At 36.2% G+C, this 20,361-nt stretch overlaps 1 protein-coding gene across 11 annotated transcripts in view; it reads right to left on the bottom strand.

The window, feature by feature from the left end:
* Positions 1 to 20,361, bottom strand: part of RhoGAP71E (Rho GTPase activating protein at 71E) — a 398,447-nt gene that overhangs the window by 249,848 nt on the left and 128,238 nt on the right. For 2 of the 11 annotated variants that reach the window (XR_014130685.1, XM_081751972.1), the window contains exon 1: positions 19,170 to 19,514. The exons of 5 other annotated variants lie outside the window; for them this stretch is intronic. Coding sequence is in view for 5 of the 6 variants with exons in the window: in XM_081751972.1 (XP_081608098.1) it covers positions 19,170 to 19,468 (299 nt within the window). In the remaining variant the exon portion in view is untranslated. Of the gene's footprint in view, positions 1 to 19,169; positions 19,515 to 20,361 lie in introns of those variants that run through there. 4 more of the 11 variants (XM_081751968.1, XM_081751961.1, XM_081751963.1 and 1 more) reach the window with 4 other exon arrangements.

Here is a 20,361-nt window from a genome sequence, read left to right as displayed (position 1 = left end):
AAGAGAGAGAGATTATATGAAGGGCTCAAAAGTAAAAGGCGCTAAGTCACAAAACTAACTTTTTGGGAAATCAGGTTTGAAATGGAACACATATGGACAACAAACTCTGTGAAACCAAAGTGGGTTACTTTTGTAAGATATTATTAAATAATACTTTTAATAACAAAAACAATTAAATTCGTATAAAATGTAGGCTTTTATTAAAACATTATCTTTGGACGTAGCACCTTGTACCTCTGAGAACTATAAGGTGCTAAGTCCAAACACTATTGGCCGCCATGTGCATAATTCTGATGCACAAATAGTATGGTGCTAAATACCGCGAAATATGGCTTGGCGGCTAACGTGTTAAGCTCTGTTGTTTTTTTATCTTGTTTGTTTTTTGTTAATGTTTTTGTTTTGTTTTGTTTCTTATTTTTTTGTTAATTTTTTACCTTTATTGAACAATAATCATCTTACACTAAAATAACAAAAATGTATACCATAATGAATAATATTGTGAATCTTTTCTAAACAATGACATTACAGTGAACGAATGATTCATGATCATTTTGCTCTTGTACAATAAACAGTATGTTATAAATACAGTTACTGTTCTCTTAACAGTACTAGTAATAGTAGGAACGTTCCCCTCTTTACTGTGATCACTGCTTCACTTCTTTATCCGAGTCCCCCGCACCTTGCTCTACAGCTGTTAGGTTCTCGTAGAAACTCTTGTCTGTAATGGGGATGTAGCCCAAGAGAGCCATAACGTCATGCAGCTTCTTCTTGGAGAAAGGAATGGAGCCCGGGTACTTGTCCGTCAGCTGTAAGGAGACCGTGCTGTTCTTCTTGATCAGGTTCAGTTTCATGTTCAGAGGTCCTGTCATAGTGGCTCTTGCTGCAACGCTCCTGTTCGAGGACTTGAACTCAAGGGTTCGAACTTCTGCAACTTGAATGGCGCCTTACTGTCTACTCTCTGCAGCGAGCCAAGCAGCCACGGTGCACAGGCCGCCTGGAAATCCTGCACTCGTACCACAGGAAGGGGTTCCTCGTTGTCTGCAACCGCAATCTCTCGCTGAACGGCAACAATGTTGAACTTCTTGTTGTCATGCTTCGAGGATCTAATGATCTTGAGCCAGTCACCAGGGAGGTAAACACTCTCAGCGTAGCTACCGGACTTATCACCTTACTGTACTGTAAATGGACTAAGCACCTTAGTGCGTGGACTTGTCACCTTGTTAGACTGACCCAATACTTTCCTCTCCAATAACACAGACACGGAGCGTGTTTTAACCCTGTTGTTATGCGCATATTATAGAGGACCTCGAGACGTTGACATATATGTATATAACTCAAAACCTCAAAAATTGGACTTAGCGCCTTTTACTTCTGAGCCCTTCATATATCGAAGTGGAAGATGGTTTATATACCAATCGAAAGCACTAATGAAGCCTATTACAAAACTGTAATAAAAATTTTCCGAATGCATATACTATGCGAGTTATATGGATATATAGAGTGTCCAGATAATCCGTTACCACCCCTTGAAATCGCAAACGATAAGACAGATGCCAAAACTCGAAAACATGTGTTTGATCATTTTAAAAGTACAACGTATCAAAGCAAAAATTCTTGTCACAAGGCCACCCGCAGTGTACTGGGCGGGGTCCAACTCAAAAATTACAAAAGGTAAGGGGGTCAAGTAGCATATCGTTCGAAACTTCTTGGGAAATGAAAGAAGACGGAACAAGTCTCAATACTCTAAAATTACCTTGTGCAAAATGGCGGCCGGTCAAACTGTCAGCAAAAACGTCATTGTAAAGTCGATGGCCACCCCCAAAAAAATCCTGAAACGGTGAGGCAGATGTCAAAACAGGAAAACATGTGTGTCATCATTTCAAAAGTACAATGATTGGAAGTAAAAATATTTGTCTCAGGGTCCTCCACAATGTCCCAGGCGGGGTCATGTTCAAATTGTTCAAATGGCAAGGGAGGTCAAGTAGCACATCGTTTAAAGCTGTTATTAAATGAAAGCAGAAAGAACAAGTATGGACGCTATACGATAATACTGTGCAAACATCTTGCATTTTAGTTGTTCTTTCTGTAACCGGGTTTTTAGTTTATTTTCACTTTAATTCTTGTACTCAACGGAAAGAAAGGAAATGCCCCTACTGTGAGATTCTGCTCTTTGAGCCCAATAATATCTAAATAAAGAAAAAAATAATAAAATAAAAGCAAATTAAGACATAAAGAAAAGAAACGACAACATTTGACATCTTTGAGTATAGAACTGACTAGTTAACATATAATGTACTTCCACGAACATAAATAGAAGTAAAGACTCTTACCTCTACTTATTTATGTTTATGACTGCACAACAGTGGTACTTATGCTCGTTATCTGGTTTATCAATTATAAAATGATTCAAACGAAAGTATTCCTTGCACCAGGAAGAGTAAATACGTACAAATGTCTCAGAATGAAAACAAGTGCCGATTGCAAAATGGAAAGTGAACGTGCTCAGAAAATCGAAATGAAGATGTACATTTTGACCGGTCGCCATTTTACACAGGGTAATTTTAGAGGATCGAGACTTGTTCCGTGTTCTTTTATTTCTCAACAGCTTTATTTGACCATATTTGCCATTTGAAAATTTTGAGTAGGACCCCGTCTGGAACCTTGTGGAGGACCCTGGGACAAACATTTTTACTTTCAATCATTGTACTTTTGAAAAGATGACACACATCTTTTTCTTTTTTGACATCTGTCTTACTGTTTCAGTTTTTTTCCTTTCTTTGGAGGGTGGCCATAGACTCTACAATGACGTTTTTGCTGACAGTTTGACCGGCCGCCATTTTGCACAGGGTAATTTTAGAGAGTTGGGACTTGTTCGTCTTCTTTCATTTCCAAAGAAGTTTCGAACGATATACTACTTGACCCCCTTACCTTTTGTAATTTTTGAGTTGGATCCCGCCTGGGACTCTGCGGGTGGCCCTGGGACAACAATGTTTGCTTTGATACATTGTACTTTTATAATGATCAAAAACGTGTTTTCGAGTTTTGGCATCTGTCTCATCGTTTGCGATTTCAAGGGGTGGAAATGGATTTTCTGGACACCCTGTATATTCATATAACTCGCATAGTATATGCATTCGGAAAATTTTTATTACAGTTTTGTAATAGGCGTCATTAGTGCTTTTGATTGGTATATAAACCATCTTCCACTTCGATATATAACCTCCCTCTCTTTCCTTGTTAGTTGTATCTTGATTAGCATGGTGCAGCCTGCTACATTTTACTTTCGTTCCCATGGTATGTTGCTATATTTCTACGAGACAAAACGAGACAAACGAGACGAGACACGAGACGGGACGAGCACATTTTTTCAAGACGAGACACGAGACGAGACATGCTTTGCACGAGACGAGACGAGACAGCCTGAAGTCTCGTCCCGTCTCGTCTCGTGGCAACACTATTCAAATTTAATCTGACACCGAAACAGTGCATCGAGCAACAACTCAAGTAGTTGTTGACGCATTCCGAACAATGGTTCGATATACTCCTTCAAACCAGTGGCGGTGAAACAGGAAGGCGAGAAGGGGCGACTGCCACCCCAATATTTTTTCTCGCCCCCCCTTCGCCCTTCCCCATTTTTCTATGTACAACTGGTGAATAATAATAATATTCAAAGCAAAACAAGTGTGATTATCTCGCCCCCCCCCTCCCAGATTTTTTCTTGCCTCCCCTCTTGCCCCCCTTCTATTACGAACCTAGCGCCGCTACTGTTTCAAACTACTGTCACAAATAAACGAATAAGCTTAAACAAGCAATCAATGACAATTTAAACATAAGAAAGCGGAACACTAGCGCAAATGTTAGTAGTAGTTCGTAGAAACTTTTCCAGCACTCCTCAGAGATAATCCATGGAGTATTAACTTACAGCTGCTTCCTCTACACCAGAAATGTTCAAACACACGAGCATGGGTTTGCCGCTCAATAATCAAACATGAGTTCTATCAAGAGACGCGCGCCCTTTTCAGATTGATGAGCACAAGCTCAACGCAAAATATTCATGTCTGGATTACTTGAAGGCTGTTCGGTCATTTTATCATCGCATAGAAAAACTGATTTCCGTGTGGTCATATTTTTGTTATCCAACAGTATCGTTTAAGTACTGTAGTACCAGTTTGAATAGAAGAAGGGTAAATTGAATCAGAACGTTCCGGAGAATTCTTCGGGAGGAAGAATGATTCGGGTTCGAGTCGAGGTTGTACCACGAGAGTTTGATAGCATAAGGGTCAAGTACAGGACAGCCTTGTCCCTTATCTTTATTTGCTTATATCTCAATATGATTAGAAGGTAAATGGTACAATAATAACCAACAAAGAAATGACACTATAAATCAGGGATGCAAATAAGCAACAAAATTTTACTAGCCCAAGAAAAAAGTTACTATCCCACATCGCACAATAGAAATCATTTACTTACCTTTGAAATAAGTACTACTGATATTAAAATCTCGCTCGCACCGATGAACCTCTCGCTCCAGGAGAGTGGTTATTTGCACCCATGCTATAAATGTACCAAAGTAGAGAATAGTACGAAGCAGGAGTTTATTATAATCCTCATCAGCTTAGTGAAAATTTATCAATATCATTTGTGAATACCCCTGCCATGTGATCATACATTCTGACGAATTGTGGAAATCTTTACTCAGAATTCTAATATAATTAAGTACATACAATCGAAACCAAGTACTTTCCAGTGCTATATATAAATTAACTATTTTCAGAATAAATTAACAACATAGAAATATTATTAGTGTGTATCAAACCCACCACAATTTTGAAAAATTAACCGGGATTCTTGTCCCTAGGTCAGGTTTGTTCCATTTAGTAAAATTTACGAACGTTTAGGGGGTCCACCAGCAGTTCAAACATATAATAGAAGTGTCAAAAAGTATTGAAATAATTGAAACGCGAGTTCGATAAATAAAAACTTTTTTTGCAAGGATTACACAAATTCTTTCGTTTCTAAGAATATATTAAAGTAAAGTAGTTAAAATATAATATATATTACAAGTGTCAAAGACTCGAAGTGTGTTAAAAATTGAAATGTAAATTTGATAAGTAAAAACATTTATTGAAAGTATTGCACAAATTCTCTCATTTTAACAGTATATTTTAAAAATTATATCTCATTTAGGCCTACCGTAACGTAATCTAAACTGTCTCACAAAGATATTTCACAACTAACACGTGACATCTAGTGACCAGGAATCTAGTCCAACCAAATCGGTTAAAGATATAGTATTGGTAATTTGTTCAGGAAACCGGTTTTCCAAATCCTGTTCCATAACGTTCATTTGGATTTTGTAGGGAAGTAGCAGTAGCAGGTTTCACAACTAAGAGTCTACTGGCAAGAGAACATTTCTGTTCGAAGGGCAGCGCGCTGCCGAAAAAACTCAGAGGAACCATCTATAATGTTAAATACCACAAGTGCCGTTGAAATGCACGTATCGCACTCTTAGAAATTAATGGATTTATTTTCTTGTACAGCAGTATATTTTGATAAAGCTTCAAATCGTTCCATTGTGCATCAATTGCAGAGTTGCATGTCATCCACCACACACTGTACACATGGGTAAAAATTATGACAAAGTCTCTAAGCTTTGTAAACTGTCGTTGAGAAATGATAGCATCGTGAGGTAATGTCTGAATACGTTTTGAATACGTTTCTTCATTAAACACATTTTAATGGCATAGATCAATTTAGCCATCCAGCTCACTCTGTGAATGTCATGTTTGAATTTGACTGGAGTCCCAGATATTTCTCCTTGGAGGAATGTGGTGCAGAATTCAATGAACTCGAGGTAGTCATTTCATTTTGTTTTAAATTATATTCGGAAATCTTTAAAAAATCATTTTAAGTACACTTTGTTCACTTTGTTAAACGGAGTTGGATCAAATCGAGAGAGGGTGTTCACTGATATGAGGTAATTCGTCATAGTGCTCGCGAAATTTTGTAAAAAGGGAAATATCGCGTGACTTAGTGATTTCAATATTCAAGTCATTAAACACTTGTCCAACTATAATTTCACCTATATGATGGCGACAAGGTGACCATAGAAGAGCTCGATTCATCTATTCCTGTAACATCACGCAAGCAGCAGTAACATGACCGGTGTTTGATACTGTAGTGTCAAATGTCATGTTTACTGTGTTGTCTTCATAGTGCCATGACTTCAACAGATCCACTGTAAGTTCGGCAATAATGACCCCAGTATTCATACCTACCACAGATTTGTAAATAGGTGTGCCCAGTAGCTTTAGTTCATTCTTGTTCCCCACGACGACTGTAAGACGTTCTTGTTTCACTACTTATTGGACAAAGATGACATTAACTTTGAATCCCAGTGTATGCTGGCAAGCTCTGGAGGAGTCCAGTTTTCCATTAAAGATCCTGGTAACTGTTGACTAACCTTTCGTCGGATCCTGCCTGCACTGGAGCACGACATAATGAATTTTGATGCATCTCCACATGCTTCCTTTATCAACGCTTTGGTATAAATAATTTGTTGTGCAGGCGTCATTTGCAAGCGAGTTGCCAAAGCTACTATGTTTGATCGTTGGATAATATCACGTGGGACAAAAACACTTGTTCCAGTACGCACTGAACGATAATTATTGGAGTGTGCTGCTGAATTGGTGACAGAAGGGTTTGTAGATACTACAGTATAGTCTGGTTCACTCTCGGTTGGTTCCTAGTCTTAATCTTAATTTTAAAATATTAGTAGTGCATATACTAAGAGAAGAATATCTTACCCTTATGTTGTTTTTATTCAAAATTCACGATACAAGCTACGTGGCGCCATCTGTTGAGCAACTTTTCAGATAACAATCCTGTTTCATATATGTTTATGCCTCTGGTGGACCCCCAAAACATGCTTTGATTTCTATAAGAACACTGCTGGGCTGTATTATACCTCAAATGGAATATTTCTAGCCCAGGGACAAGTCACTTTGTGAACAATGGGGGGTTTGATGCACCCTAATATATATATATTGGGGCCGCATCCAGAATTTTCTGACGGCGGGTGCATCAATAAGTACCATTACATCTTAATTAAATTTGAATTTTTAACGCCTTTAAGGAATGTGTTGTGTGAATGACGAATATTGTTTTGATTGGTAAATACTTCCTCGTCAACCTTCAGAAAGTAGATTGCTTTTGCAAAACTCTTTCTTTTAAGCCCCAAACAAAAACACAAAGGCAAAATGTTTCGGAAAGTGTTCTTAAGTGTTATTTTCACCGCTATCTTCACTACACATTTACAACGAAGAGGGGGGTGCACATTAGGGCAGAGCGAAAAAAATTAAATTTTCGAGTATCGAAATCTAATACGGCTCAAACGTTGCGTATTTTCGTGCTAATCAATAGAAAAATAATAAAAATTATAACACCTTGGATCTTCAGTTCGCGCAAACGGCCTAACTTTAAAAAAATATATTTTTAAAAAACACAACGATTTACCTTTACGCAAGAAATATACAGATTCCTTTTTTATTTCTATAGCGTCCAAGTACTTTACTTTAGTTGTATGAGGTCTTGTTTGTTAATAATTCGTTAATGTGAGTGATTTTACATTTTATTTTCATAATGTTTTTGCAGCTCTTCGCCCATTTCTCAACGTTTTTATTTCTTTGAAGTGATCCAGAATCCACCACGAGGAGGTGGCTCCAATTCGAGTTCCACCAAGGGGCAGATCCGATCGCGGCCCGTCCCCCAGAAGAAGAAACTTTCCTATTTTATATATAAATAAAACCGATCTCAGAGTTTGGAGCTTTTTAAAGTAGCTCTGAGTAGCAGTATTACAACCCCCCTCCTCCGCGAAGTCCGTCCTGGATCCACCCACACACAAACCAACTCTCCTATCAATCAGGGTGTGCTAAATTATTTGATTTAGTCAAGGATGTTGTCTTAAATTCAGATTTTTTTTAAAAAAAATCAAATTTTGGTGTGAATCTTGAAAGCAAAGTTGTTTTAATGTCGCCATATCTTGTCCGCACACTTTTCCTGCAGACTCTGTAACAAGTTCCACACAACTTTCAACTTCCTGAGTATGGCATGGAAAATTTAAGAAATCAAACTCATGAGCAGATTTGTCATGCGTAAGTGTAAGTTTCTGTTGTCAAGCTTTGGCGGGGGCGTCAGCTTACATTTTCTCTAATCCATCAGTTCATTGTAGTCCGTGGAACCAAAATTTATTGAAGGTGCCATGAAAGTTCTAACAGAGCACTTCAGTCAGGACAATGTGTCCCAGATGTGGCTATAAGAGATCTCTCTGTTACCCCTAGACCTCTCTGTTACTTCCGATGGCTGATATGTGCAAACCGGATCTTATATTTGTACGTTTCTCAAACAAATCCTACAAACGAACTCAAACTGTAAACTACATTATAAAGACACATGCTCCTGTCTGGTTCGACATGGAGATACCAGTCAGTGAAATATGGACCTAAACATATCTTGAAGGTAATTCAAACAACGAGACATTTGCCAAAGAACATTAAAAGAATTATCGATCTTGTGATTAAGAGAAACGAGTTCTTTTGTCATCCAGGAAACATATTGTTGGCTATGACAGTGGATGAGAACACGTACCAGAGTTGGGTTACAGGAGAGTGCTAAAAGTAAGAAATCAAGATCCGAAGGGTAAATCTGTTAGAGAACTTTTATGGCGCCTTCAATAAATTTTGATGTCACGGACTATAATGAGCTGATAGATTGGAGAAAATGTAAGCTGTCGTCCCCCCCTTATCACTTACGCATGACAAATCTGCTCATGAGTCTGACTTCTAAAATTTTCCATGTCATACTCAGAAAGTTGAAAGTTGTGTCGAACTTGTCATAGAGTCTGCAGAAAAAGTGTGCGGACAACAAAACAGATGGCTACATTAGAGAACTTTGCTTTCAAGACTTACAATGCCAAAATTTGATAAAAAGAAAAATCTTAATTTAAGACAACATCCTTGACTAAATCAACGTAATTTGGCACACTCTAATTGATAGGAGAGTTGGGTAGGTTGTGGGTGGAACTTGAATTGCAGCTACCTTCTCGTGGTGAGTTCTGGGTCATTTCAAGGAAAAAGAAAAGTTGAGAAATGGGCAAGGAGCTGCAAAATCATTATGAAAATAAAATGTATAAAATCAGTTAAATTAATGAATTAATACAAACATGACCTCACATAACTCAAATAAAAGTACTTGGACGCTATAGATTTTTTTTTTAAATCTGTATATTTCTTGCGTAAAGGTATTTTTTTTTTCCAAGTTTTAGGCCATTTGCGCGAACTGAAGATCTAAAGTGTGATTATCTTTATTTTTCCACTGATTAGCACGCAAATACGCAACGTTTGATCGTATTAGATTTTGATACTCAAAAATCTTATTATTTCGCGTAAAGTTAAATTTTGGTGTTTTGTATCATTCTTTTAAACTTTGGGCCGTTTGCGCGAACTGAAGATCTGAAGTATGTTTTTTTTTTTTTTTATTCGTTATTTTTCATTGATTAGCATGTGAATACGCAACTTCTGAGCCCTATTAGAATTCGATACTCGAAAATTTAATTTTTTCGCTCCACCTTAGTGCACGTACGAAAATTGAATTCAAATTAGTCAATTTATTCTGAAGTTCGTGAGAAAAGAAAATTAGTTGTAAAAAAAAAAAATGCTTTCGTATGTACAGTGAAATTTCCCGTGTCTGCCAAATTGTTAATAGGTTACACAAGTAACTTACGAAGCATGTGAAAGAGAAAACTCTTCGCAAATAAGGTTTCCATAAAGTGACTAACAAGACTGAAGTGTACTATATTAACTTTCCTTACACAAGCAGTGGGAAAATATTCATCCAAGTTCACATCAAAATTTCACTTACGCATGTCGTAACACAGCAATACTTTTTTTTTTTTTTTTCTGGAACACAACTCCAAAATTTCTTGTAGACAGTTTGACGAAAAAAAGAGCTCACAATCGTTAAGTTCATTATGTGAAATTTTCCTGTGTTATGCAAGCAAACAAGAGTCAAAAAGAAAAATATTCTTTCTATACATAGAATTTCTCAAAAATGTACGGAAAAACTTTTAGAAATGGGTTACTGACTTTACATATTAACAATAAATTACTCTCGAAAATGGATACTTGTTCCTGAGATACTGTTTGTAGCGACTATTATTAAGAAATCGTCGGAATTTGTTCAGCATAGACTTGTATAATCACTGTTAAAAGTACTTTTGAAAAAAAAAAATGAAATGAAATCTTTTGTTTTACGTCCCACGGTTATGCCAGTTAGGTTAAAGGAGACGGTGATGATGAGAAATAAATGAAATGCTGGAATGAAGAAAGTGGGAGGAAACGGAAGAACCCCGAGAAAATCCAAAGCACGGTGTTTGTCCACCACAAAGTCCACACGGCGCGAAGTGGGATCGAACCAGGGACCCCAAGCACCGGAGGTGAACGCTCTACCACTGAGCCACCACGCAAAGTACTTTTGGAATTGAAATGAAATTCAACATACTACATCGAGAAACTGTCGATAATAACTGCACAGTCATGGATTTAAGAACTGGTCAACCACGTTTCTTTGAAAAACCATGCACTTTCATTCATAAGAGAAATTAAGTCAACCAAGACTGAATATTTTTTGCTGTTCGACAGTTCTATTTAAATTACTACTGTAAATATCAAAGCATGCTTTGTACATTAACGAGTGAAAGATTTTTAAGAGAGAGAGAGAGAGAGATGAATGACAAGTTTCTTGAATATAACTAAATTAACTAATTTTCGTATGAAATTGAGTATACTGTTTACAGTACATGGATTTGGAATATGAATTATACTTGTTTCCAATCGCTACATTTCTGGATATTTCATTCAAATATTACCGCTATGAATTTTCCTATTGCTGAGCTACAGATATAAAGAACTGAGATTTCGACTCTATTTTATAAACGCACGGTCCTCGACGACACTGTAAATTAAGCTTCTTAGAATCTGACATCGAATATCAAATCTCAGAACGAAAACCGAGAACAGAATCGCAAAGCGTTACGCGCCAATAACAGAAAATGAAAATCATTTTTTTAAAAGATATACAGGGTGAACTATTTATAATGTCCAACCGTAATAAAGGAGGAACCAAAGGAGAAGAGAAGCGAAACTTTGCAAGAACAAACTAGAAAAGGGAACCTTCGCACGTATTGGGCAACATCATCTAATGAATAAGTGTCGTGAATCCAATATGGATTTTTTTATGGCACTACGTAAAGTTATTACAGAGTAAAATCTATCTGCCAACAGAAAACTTGCAATACCATACTTGACGTACAGTGTTACAAACTTTGCGAGATATAACTCCAAAACTTGTGACAAATAAGTAGTTTTTCACAAACTAGCAAGAAGATATAAAACGTGTGTGCAGTCGAAATCGAAGAGATATTAGAATACTCTAAATTCACAAAATATCCAGAAGAATGAAGTGGTGTTGATACAAGAGAGCAGAAAAATAAGAAGTTGAAATTGGTGCAATACATGATGGTCACTACATGATCAAATTTAATATATTGGAAGTTTTAGGTAACCCTCAGGGTTTCGTGTTAAAGGGTTCTGAGGCAAGCAAAATGCTCCACTGGATTAACTCCCTGGCATTTTTCTATTTCCGTTTTGTTTCATCCATTTATCTCCAGTCGTTTCTAATTTATAGGCATTAGATGAATTTACATACTTGCTCTGTATGTACAGCGATAATCGTTAATGGTAAAGACGGCACAATGACTCAGTGATAGAACACTCCCGTCTGGGGCGAAAGGTTTCTGATTCGATCTCCGGCCACGCGAGTCTGTGGTGTACAACATCGTGTCCGTGGGTTTTCTCGGGAATTTCACGTTTCCTCCTACATTCTTAATGCAAGAATCATTAATAATCATTTTCATTAATCATCTGTCTTCTTTAGCCTACAGAGCTTAATCATGAAATATCAAACTAGAAATTTCGTTTTAATTTATTAACTTAGGCTTCTATTGATATAATTGTGTAAACCTATTAGTTTATCTTTTAGGAATTTCATGTACTTTCATATTTTGGACTTTCGATTTTGATACTTTTTTTTATTCTTTCTTCATACTTTGACTTTTTCTAGATACTACTTTGACACTATTTTTAATAGTTGACAATATCTCACATGCGTATGAAATTTTCAACTCCTTTCCAAAAATGTTTTAATCGAATGTTAAAACCAAAAGTAAAAAATTGCAAAAGGGATAAGATTCTCACTCTCATTTGCTGCGTGGCAACCCGGTACGCTAACCACTTGATTATGTCACAACGAAGTAAATATAATTCATATTAGTGATTTCCCCATTACTTTCTCTTCCTTGCCTGATTCTTCGATGGTTGTTTTCTTTAATTCACTACGATATTCTTTGCTGTCTATAATTCAAATATTTCGATACCATAAATTTATTATGTTACTTTAGGAACTATTCCATTTGGAATATTCTTTATAAGAGAAATGTGTTCTCGCATTTGAATCAGAGTATATATTTTCTACAGGCCAACCAGATTATCCCCATTGTTGCGGTTGAAACTATAGACATAATTTAGTGACCGTTTATTTTCTTACGTAAGATTTCGTATGCGCAAAATACTGAAGAACTAGTGTTACTTTCGGTTCAAGAATATACATTAGAGACAAAAAGACAAGGCTTTATGATTTTCTTACATCCATATTCTTTGCAATAGAACACAGAACCTATGCTAAAAATAAATTTCTACACGCAACTCAGTTATGCTAACCACTACACATAGAGGACTTCACTTCAGAAGTTGTTCATCTGTGTATATTATCATCTTGGTGATCTACATCTCGTAGAAGCATGAATTCTGTATCACACAGGAAGACAGATTTTGATTTCATATCTTTCCTGTCATATTGTATGACCTTTTCGTATATGGCAAGTACATATTTAATTGAAGTAATGTCCAAACAGTCAATATCTCTGGTTATGTTACTCTGTAGCAGAATGGAGGGAAATACATTTCCCTGTAAGCATAGGTCTGAGGGACGTAAGGATCTAGGGTATTGTTTTCGAACTTAGTATTTTCAGAAGTGTATCTTCACAACTAAAAAAAAGCAATTTATACAAAAATAAATTACATATATATCACATTCCGTCCCGTTCGTCACAACCTATTCCACAACCAAGATATATTCGGTTGAAAATGACTTAATATACTGATTTTCGAACGAATTGTTAACTGCAATACGTTATAGGCATCAAATACAGTTTCATACAAGGTGCTACTTATCTCTCATCATTTAAAAGGTTTAAGTTTGAAACCATTCTTTCTGAAATTACAAACTATTTGTTCAAAAACTATTATAAGTAACAGTGACTTCTGAGACACTAAATATGTAGTGACAGTTATCACATTCAACTTTAGAATTACTGTTGCTTTTATATAGCTTGCTCTCTGTGTTAATTCTTTGAAGTTTAACACAGGATACATAATCGGTTTTCAATCTTAGACGAGACTTAGCTGTAGCTTTGCAACTTTGGAACAATTAAAAAATAAGAACACTACACTTCTGAAAAATCTTCTATTGCAAAAAGATTTAATTAATTAGTTTTTACTAGCGGATTGCACTTTTATTTTCTATTTGACCACACGTTTCACTTCTTAACGAAAATATGCTTTTAAAATGAGGTCACTTGATTCACTAATTATATAGGGTAATTGTACAGCAAAATAACAAATCATCTGCTTGCTTCTTAAGAGACGATTGTTTTCACTTTCAAGTTCACCTCACATACCAACTCATTTCTTTCATAAACAAATCATACATTTCAACAAAAGTCATTATTATTAGTAAGTTTATATAAAGTTACTTTTTATTCGTAAGGAATGTTTATGTAAATTTAGCATTCCCGATGGATGACAACGTTGTGCACGAACTATGAATCACAATTATACTAGAAGTTAATCTAGAATCAGTTTATAGATCGCATAATAAAAAAAATGCATGTTCACTTTATTTTAATAGACTATTAGAATCATCAGCGGAGCAGCATGTTGTAAAAGTATGAACATTCGCTTAAGAATGTAATTTTCTTTTAACTTAAACGCACTTTCTCACCACGGAGACTATTTGACGTCGACATACAATTTAACATGGAGTTCGAACTACGTACATGTAGCACCACCATGTAATACTCTTATAGACATATACATGTATCAGCTTACTTTATTTTCTGTAGCAAACTGCTGAATAAATTTACCTTAAATCTGCATAGCAACTTTAAAGTTCGTACCACATTTTTGGCAACGAAAGAGGTAATAATTATTATTGTGTATTTTATTCTTTTACGTGGGCGTGAAATAATGAACTTTTCTCTCCGTATGTGTGTGTTTTTCTCTGTGTGAAGACTGCATCATTTACTACAACTTCGCCGTACCATAACAAAAATGATATATTACTTTCCATTAGAAATACACAGTGGGCCCGCGGGTTACGGACACCTCGGTTTGCGAACAAATCGATATACAAAACAAGTGTTGTGAACAGTTTTTCGCTCACTCGCTTATGAACAATATTTCGGCATTGGAACGTACACACGTGGGTCCTCAATTCCATACGTCCAGTAGTGCTACTGAGCATATGCTGCAAACATTATCTGTCAGAATCCTCCCTGCTGGTCCAGTGGATAGCGCGTGTGCCTTTGGTACACGTGATCTCAGTTTTGATTCTTGGTGGGACAGCACAAATTAAATTTCAATATCATTTATTTTTATTAATCATACGTCCCCTTTAGCCTAAAGGGCATAATCGTGGGGCGTTAAACTAAAATTTCATTTTATTATTTGTCAGAGTGCTGTGAAAAAAAATTAAAAATACTTGTTATTTTTTGCACTTTGTTTTTTAGCTCTCACACTGCTTTGTTTAATTTAGTGTTATTTTGTCCTTTAATATAATAATGTTTTCGTTCTACGTATATTCCTTATAAGAACACTTTTCTTTATAGCTTGCTTCTGTGGCTAGAATAGACTAACTATACATTAAAATCAAAGGGAAAAATAATTTTCAGTCTTCGAACATTTCAGTTTACCAACACCGTTACGGAACAGATTAAGTTCGCAACTTAAGGGTCCATTGTAGCTCACTTCGGTCATCAATTATCATCATACACTACTCGGATTCTACAATCTACTTTTTCATTTGCATCGATTTTTTTTATCTTGTACAATAAACTGCGATGCGATACCGCTTAATGAAACGTTTATTGGCGTATATATAATTTATCACTACCGTGGTCTGCATGCAGATATAACAAATATGAAACAAATCCAATGAGATAAGAACGTTACAAGTAAACAAATTATTCTTCAAGTATAAATGTTTCGATTTCCAGTTAGGAAAGAAATCACATTGTGTCAGGAAAGTAAACAGATATAGCAATTTAAAAATGCCAAGTGAATCTTAAAAGTGGACAATATTTATTTGGATCTGCAAATGTCTGTCAAAACACTTTTCAGCACTGAAAAGTCAATACTGCTACAAATACCTTGATCGAAATAAATTAATTCAATTCGTAATAATTTTACATCGAGTTTGGGAGTCGTAAACTCGAAGTCGGGAAAGGCCAGATCGAAGCACACTAATATGAATTGTATTCAACCGAGCACAGAAACACTGAGTTAAATTTAATTTTCATTTCATCGATTTTTATCAACTGCTTTTTTTTTAATGTAAATAAACGAACTATAACAACTAATATATAAAGTTTGGGTAGAGATCTTTCCATTTTTTTAAATATACGAGTTTCGTGATTGCATGTAATTATATGTTTCTCAAGTACTAAACATTTTTATATAGGGCAATTTATTTCTTTTCTTCGCTTGTAAAGATATAAATACAACTAGTACTGTACTGAATGCGAATAAACTAATTACAGCAACTGTCGTCTTTTGCATGAAATTTCTACTTGCTTTCAAATATTTATTAAAATATCATTTTTTCACATATCAAAACGTGTAATGTAAAAATAAACTTTTATATTCATTTTCGTACAATAGATGTAACATTGAAACAGTATTTCACAGGTTACAAAAGAAAAAAAGTAATAAGTGCGTTCTTAATATCTGGCTGCAAATTTTCGACGACCGTTGGCGATAGGTGTGTCATATTTAACACTTAAACTATGCGAGATGAAGAGAAGGGAAGGGGATTTATTATTTACGAATTGGGTCAGTGGGCTACAAATGCACGCCACTTCTCTCCCTGCCACTGGTCGAAAAAGAAAAAAACAGTAATCGTTCTCGCTGTTAGATGCTTGCTTTCATTAATGTATGTCTACTGCTGTTAATATCTCTGAGTTGTGTTTAGCGATAGCTTTATTCTTTTTTATTAACAGTAGAGACCATGCAATATAGTTTTAAAAAAATGAATCAATGATTTAATAGGATTGTCAACAGTGAGATTATTTGTTTCCGTCACGATAAGACCAATGGTCGAAACATAGGTATACTGTGTATTAAAATTCAAAATAAAACTTCTTTAAAAAGTGTAGTTTATATACAATTTTACAAAATACGATTAAGAGAACAAAATACGAAAAGAGAGTAAAGAAAATAAAAACAGCACCAATAACTGTACATAACATGACAAATAAACTATTTAAAAAATCAGAGTGTAAATATCCCAAATTCGTGAAAAACTAAATGAAATCTTTAGTCGTCCCACAATTATGCCGGTTAGGCTGAAGGAGACTGTGGTTATGAGAAATGGATGAAATTGTGGAATGAAGAAAGTGGGAGAAAACGGGAGAACCCCCGAGCACAGTGTTTGTCCCCCACAAAGTCCCCACGGCGCGAGCTGGGATCGAACCAGGGACCCTAAGCATCGGAGGTGAACGCTTTGCCACTGAGCCACCGCGCCTGAGGTACGAATTCAGACCTCCCACAAACAATACAGTTCACTCAAATTGCGTGTAAAGCTCGGCTGCCGAAAAGCTTGAGTACGAGGAATACAATGAACAGATTGTGATTGGGCGAGAGAAGAAAGTTTGCACTGCACTGTTTGCAGTCTTGAGTTTATGTTAATTTACCAGGAATAGGAGTTACTGCAAGGAGTATCTTGGACATCGAAATTTTCTAACTATATCGACTGAACCATCTTTTGTGTGTTGCATTTGGTAACATATCTTGGCAAAAACAGCATTTTTTCTACTGGCCTGCGCAGCATTTGTGTCTTTATCGAAATAAAACTTTATTATGTTGCATTATTTTACGGGAAGTTCACTCATCTTTGTGGTGAAATACTCTGATCTGAACATTCCAACGCGTTTTCTACATCTACTAGCTTCAACTGTCAGTTGTCAAATGACAATAGGGCTGACTGACTGCAATTCATATGCCCTGAGATTTGGGAGACTAACACCATCTCGTGCCAGAAATGAAATCTTTCAGTTTAAAGTCCCACGCTTATGCCGTTTAGCTTAGGGAGACTGATGATTAAGGCAAGTGAATGATTATGGAAGAATCAGTGGGAAACGAGAGTACCCCGAGAAAACTCATGGACACTTATCTACCACAAACATGGACCGGGATCGATCCAAGGATTCCACTTACCAGTGACAAGCGCTCTACCACTGAGCCACCGTGCCCCCTATCTTGTGTCCAAAAGGCTCAATACTTTTTCAACTACATAATATTTGGCTTTTCATTTACCAGTTATTTCTTCAAGCAATATCCTCCCAGCCACTTACTAACAGTGAACCCAGTTTTTTTTTTTTTTTCAAGATTTACGTCCTAATGCAAATATCCTTTTTTGGGGGGGGGGGAGTAGAGACTTGAAAACTTGAATATAGTGATACCATTTCTCCTTCCAACGCAAAGATATATATACTTCGAACAGAAGGCAAAAATTCTTAACGTTGAAATAGAAAACCTTTTATTTATTAAAAATTGTTTTGAAAATTCCTTCATTATTACTGCACATAACGTATAAAATTATATGAGGGTGGTCCTTTTTTTCAACTTCCGACATTTTTGGTCTCACTCCCTAAAATTGTTTCGTATCAGACTAAAGTAACGCATGAGAAAAATTAGCTCCGCTGAATAATATTAAGTGGTGCAACCCCCTCAGTTTTGAATGTCTTTATATTATGCGATATGAGGAAAAGTTACGTGCTAAGTTTGAAACGGTTAGAGGGTGTGACTGAGTTAAATGTTTACTGAAGAGGTTGCGGCCAAAGCCGCTGAATTGCCGGAACGTGTGCTTGCAAATTTCATGAAGCGATTGCAGCAAACCATTGACTGTAATGGACGCTAGCTTTCTAATGTATTCCACAAGTCTGTAACCGTCAAGTAATCAATGACATGGTACGTCATTTATTTCAGCAGGTATCTTTGTTTTCCTAAACGCCTTCTGTTAGTAGATATAAACCTCTGAAACTGGGGAGCCGACGGGCACCACCCTGTATAACTGAACACTAAACTACATCCTATTTATTATTCATGGACATACTTGATAATTTGCCAGAAGATCTATAAAATATATTGAAGTTCATCAAAATATATAATCAAAACCATATTCGAATGTCTAGAAGATTCAGTTGATTCTCTTGACCACAAATTGCATCAAAACATTGTTCTCTCTTCCTCAATGGCACTTCTCACACAAAATATTTCACAAATTCCAACACACAAAAAAAATGGTAGTTCTGATAAGCTGAAAATTTCAGATTTTAAAATGATCATGAAAAAGTCCAAAACATCATCTAAAGATATAATTACACCTTCTGTACAACCTAAGGCCTTTCAGTGCAAGATATGCTTTATTACAATATTATACATTGTATATGTGACAGCCCCTTAAAATTTTTCTATCATGAAACACTTGGATCCATTTGTATTGTAAGTAATACACAAAAGAAGACTTATTATTATGTTATTCTTATGATTACGAGAACTTTTCGAAAGTTGAATTCTGGATTCATTCTTCAACTACCTTTATTATAACTGTTTTACATTATGTCTAACAATTCATATATTAACAAACAATAGGCTAGTCGCATCAACGGTTGTAATTTTTCTCAATTAGTATGTTTATATAACAATTAATTTACTTACGGCTGAATAACAGGAGTCCATCCTCCAAGAATGGGTAATGTTTGAAGGGATCGAAGCAGCAGCATAACTCCAGAAGCAGCGGAAGCACGTAACATAACTACATGCACTGCGCTATTTAGCGACAGAACATGAAAAATATATCTGCGAAGACGCAGGCGATTTCGTCGTGGATGTTCATCACACCAAACATGATTTTCAAAGGTAAAGACGGGGCAAATCAACCTCCCAACACAGACACAGAGATCTGATCCAAAGTCACACCTCACTGAACTTTCAATCTCGCTTGCAAAACCGCGCATACACACTGAACGGGGTCGCGTGAGTTTGCCTCAGAGGAAACAAAGTGAAAGCTCTCTGAAGCAAACTGAAGACGGAGCAAGCACCACCACATGTGCTACGGAACTCTGCCACCTACGTTCGGCATTTAAACTGGTAGCTCACAAAATAGACCTCTTTTTCTCTCTCTGATTAAACTAAACAAATTGTACTTACGCTATCTCTGCTACCTTATAAGACTTTATGGATTACTTGCCATGTATAAAACCTCTTATCGATATAATAACATGTTTACCAGATAAATAAGTATACTGGCAATTGCGAAACTCTCAAATTTCACGAACATGCAAATGCTCTCTCAGATTTGACAACAGTATTCTAAACCGTCCCAAGCCAGCGAATATCGATTATGAATAGAGTTATCATTTGTCACCATTTACGCTCATATGTCCGCATTTTGAGTAAAAATGTCCATCCGCGTGCATTTTCCGAACAAAGTTTCGAAGATACTTTCATATTTAAACATTCAAACGGCTAAACTAGGCACGTTGTAATTCTAATGTGCTTACATACAGTGGCTCACAAAATTGATCGTATACCCTGCTAATTTCTAAAAATGAACGCGTAAATTAATTACTTGTCATAAAATCTACATGATTGCAGTTACTGGGGTGGAACTGATGTTTATGAGATCCATTTGTATGAGTATTGCACCTTCTTGTCCTTCGTGTCTACAGTTAGTGGATTCTCCAGATTCATGTACAAAAGACAGTCACAAAATTGATCGTACACTTTACATTTAGCTCGTGCTGAAGGGGAAGGGGTGGAAACAAACAAAGCTGAAGGAGTGAGTCACTGCACTATTAGGTTATCCACGTTCTTCTACACATTTGAGGTGAGTGCAACACAAAGAAAG

This window comes from Thermobia domestica, chromosome 3 (assembly GCF_964235325.1).
Source record: "Thermobia domestica chromosome 3, izTheDome1.hap1.1, whole genome shotgun sequence".
NCBI lineage: Eukaryota > Metazoa > Arthropoda > Insecta > Zygentoma > Lepismatidae > Thermobia > Thermobia domestica.
Note: the sequence above shows the minus strand (reverse complement) of the source record. Positions and strands in the feature narration are given on the sequence as shown.